This window comes from Aplysia californica, unplaced genomic scaffold (genome assembly GCF_000002075.1).
Source record: "Aplysia californica isolate F4 #8 unplaced genomic scaffold, AplCal3.0 scaffold00319, whole genome shotgun sequence".
Taxonomy (NCBI): domain Eukaryota; kingdom Metazoa; phylum Mollusca; class Gastropoda; order Aplysiida; family Aplysiidae; genus Aplysia; species Aplysia californica.
The window spans coordinates 838190-839787 of NW_004797589.1; the positions used below are offsets into that span (position 1 = coordinate 838190).

General features: G+C 41.1%; 1 protein-coding gene across 1 annotated transcript in view; it reads left to right on the top strand.

The window, feature by feature from the left end:
• The first annotated feature begins 6 nt into the window (after positions 1-6).
• The window catches only part of LOC101862812 (ester hydrolase C11orf54 homolog), a 15251-nt gene continuing 13659 nt past the window's right edge, over positions 7-1598 (top strand). The window contains exon 1 of the mRNA XM_005102293.3: positions 7-600. Within this exon, the coding sequence (XP_005102350.1) occupies positions 543-600 (58 nt within the window). The 5' untranslated portion in view covers positions 7-542. The remainder of the gene's footprint in view (positions 601-1598) is intronic.

Consider the following 1598-nt stretch of genomic DNA (forward strand, 5'->3'; position numbering starts at 1 on the left):
GAGGGTATTTTAACAACTTCCGTCTACTCCAATTTATACCCTCGTTTTGTATTTCATACATGATAGAGCAAGGCCTTCTGGTTCAAATTACACCAAAATCAGCTTTGTTGCAAGACCCATTTGTCAATCCCCTTTTTTAGCTTAGAAAAAAATAATGTTTTTTAACTATAGCTGTTCGCCTTATGACCTTCGCGGGTCGCTTGATATCGGAACAGACATCGGTTTGGGCACCGCCCACTTTCGCCGTCTCGGTCAACGAACGTTTGAATCTGGCAGTCGAGTGTCGAGTCGGCAGTCTTCGCTTCGTACTTGCACTGACAAGAGTGAATAGAGCGTAAATCGAAAGTAGGTTTCAGGCCAGAACATCGAACAAGTTTTAGACTGAAGCAGCAAGGACCAGGAGGGAATAGACCTTGTATTCCGAATTCACTAGAGTTCTGAGTTAACAAAGTAACTGTAGATTACATTCTGTTCTAGCTTGTTAGCCCACGCCTAGATTCAACATAAAAAAAGCCCTGCGCGTACCAACAACACTCAAAACCATGTTGCCAGTTCAGAAAATGCCCCTTCACCAGCCACCTTTGGAGGAAGTTGCCGAAGGTAAATTTATTAGTTTATTAACTAGATCTAGATCTAGATCTAGATTTAGTACTCTAGTGTATTAGTATTAGCCTAGTCCTGGCATTGCATCCAAGTTCAATAAGACATTAATAAGATCTGAAAGTGTAGGCCAGTTTGTGTGGTTTTCTTTCTTTTTCCCGATGACTTATTATTGACTAATTATTGTGGTCTGCTAAACTTTTCTTCCACTGTGATATTTAATATTAATAAATATCTATATAGGCCTAGATCTATTATAATAATACATATCTCTAGCCGAGTGATTCAACCACCATAAGAATAAGAGACAACTTTTTTAGGAGAACAGCAATTTTTATTTTAGGTCCTACTACTACTACTGGCCGTTATTTCTATGCTCGTATCTATGAATCTGAAATTTTAAATTGATATTGATCTATGATAGATCTATAATATGATGTAGGACGATTGTCTGTAACTTTTTTTAAAAAGCTTTCTTACATAAGTTTACTTAATATAGGCAGATTAGACATACCAAAATCTGCGTGATTCAACCGCCTAGAAGTGACAATATGACGGCGTCTAGGCGTTTGAATCATGCTAATGAATGCCTCTCGACGTGAAAGCGTATTTGAGAGTCTGTGCCGATGGTCAGCACCCACTGCATGACAAAGTAGGAAGTACTGTCTGAGGGACTAAATGGATGAGAATGAGGCAGCGACGACTTTGGCTAAATGCTGTGAAGTGCAAGAGGTCCGAAGAGGCAGCGCATCATATAGGTCAACGTCACTGACACACCTGGGCAGTATACTCGAGTGGTAGCAACCTTAGGCAGAGAATGTTGTGAGTGGCCTGAGGTGGCAGCCAATGCCGAGGTAGAGACGCTGATCGAGGAGAACATGGACAGGGCGATGTAGTCATCTTCACAGATGGATCAGTACAGCGGAGCTTGGAGTCAAATCTGGATGAGATTTCTTTCAAATATATACAGGTGGCCGTCATGGCAGGATCGACTGTAT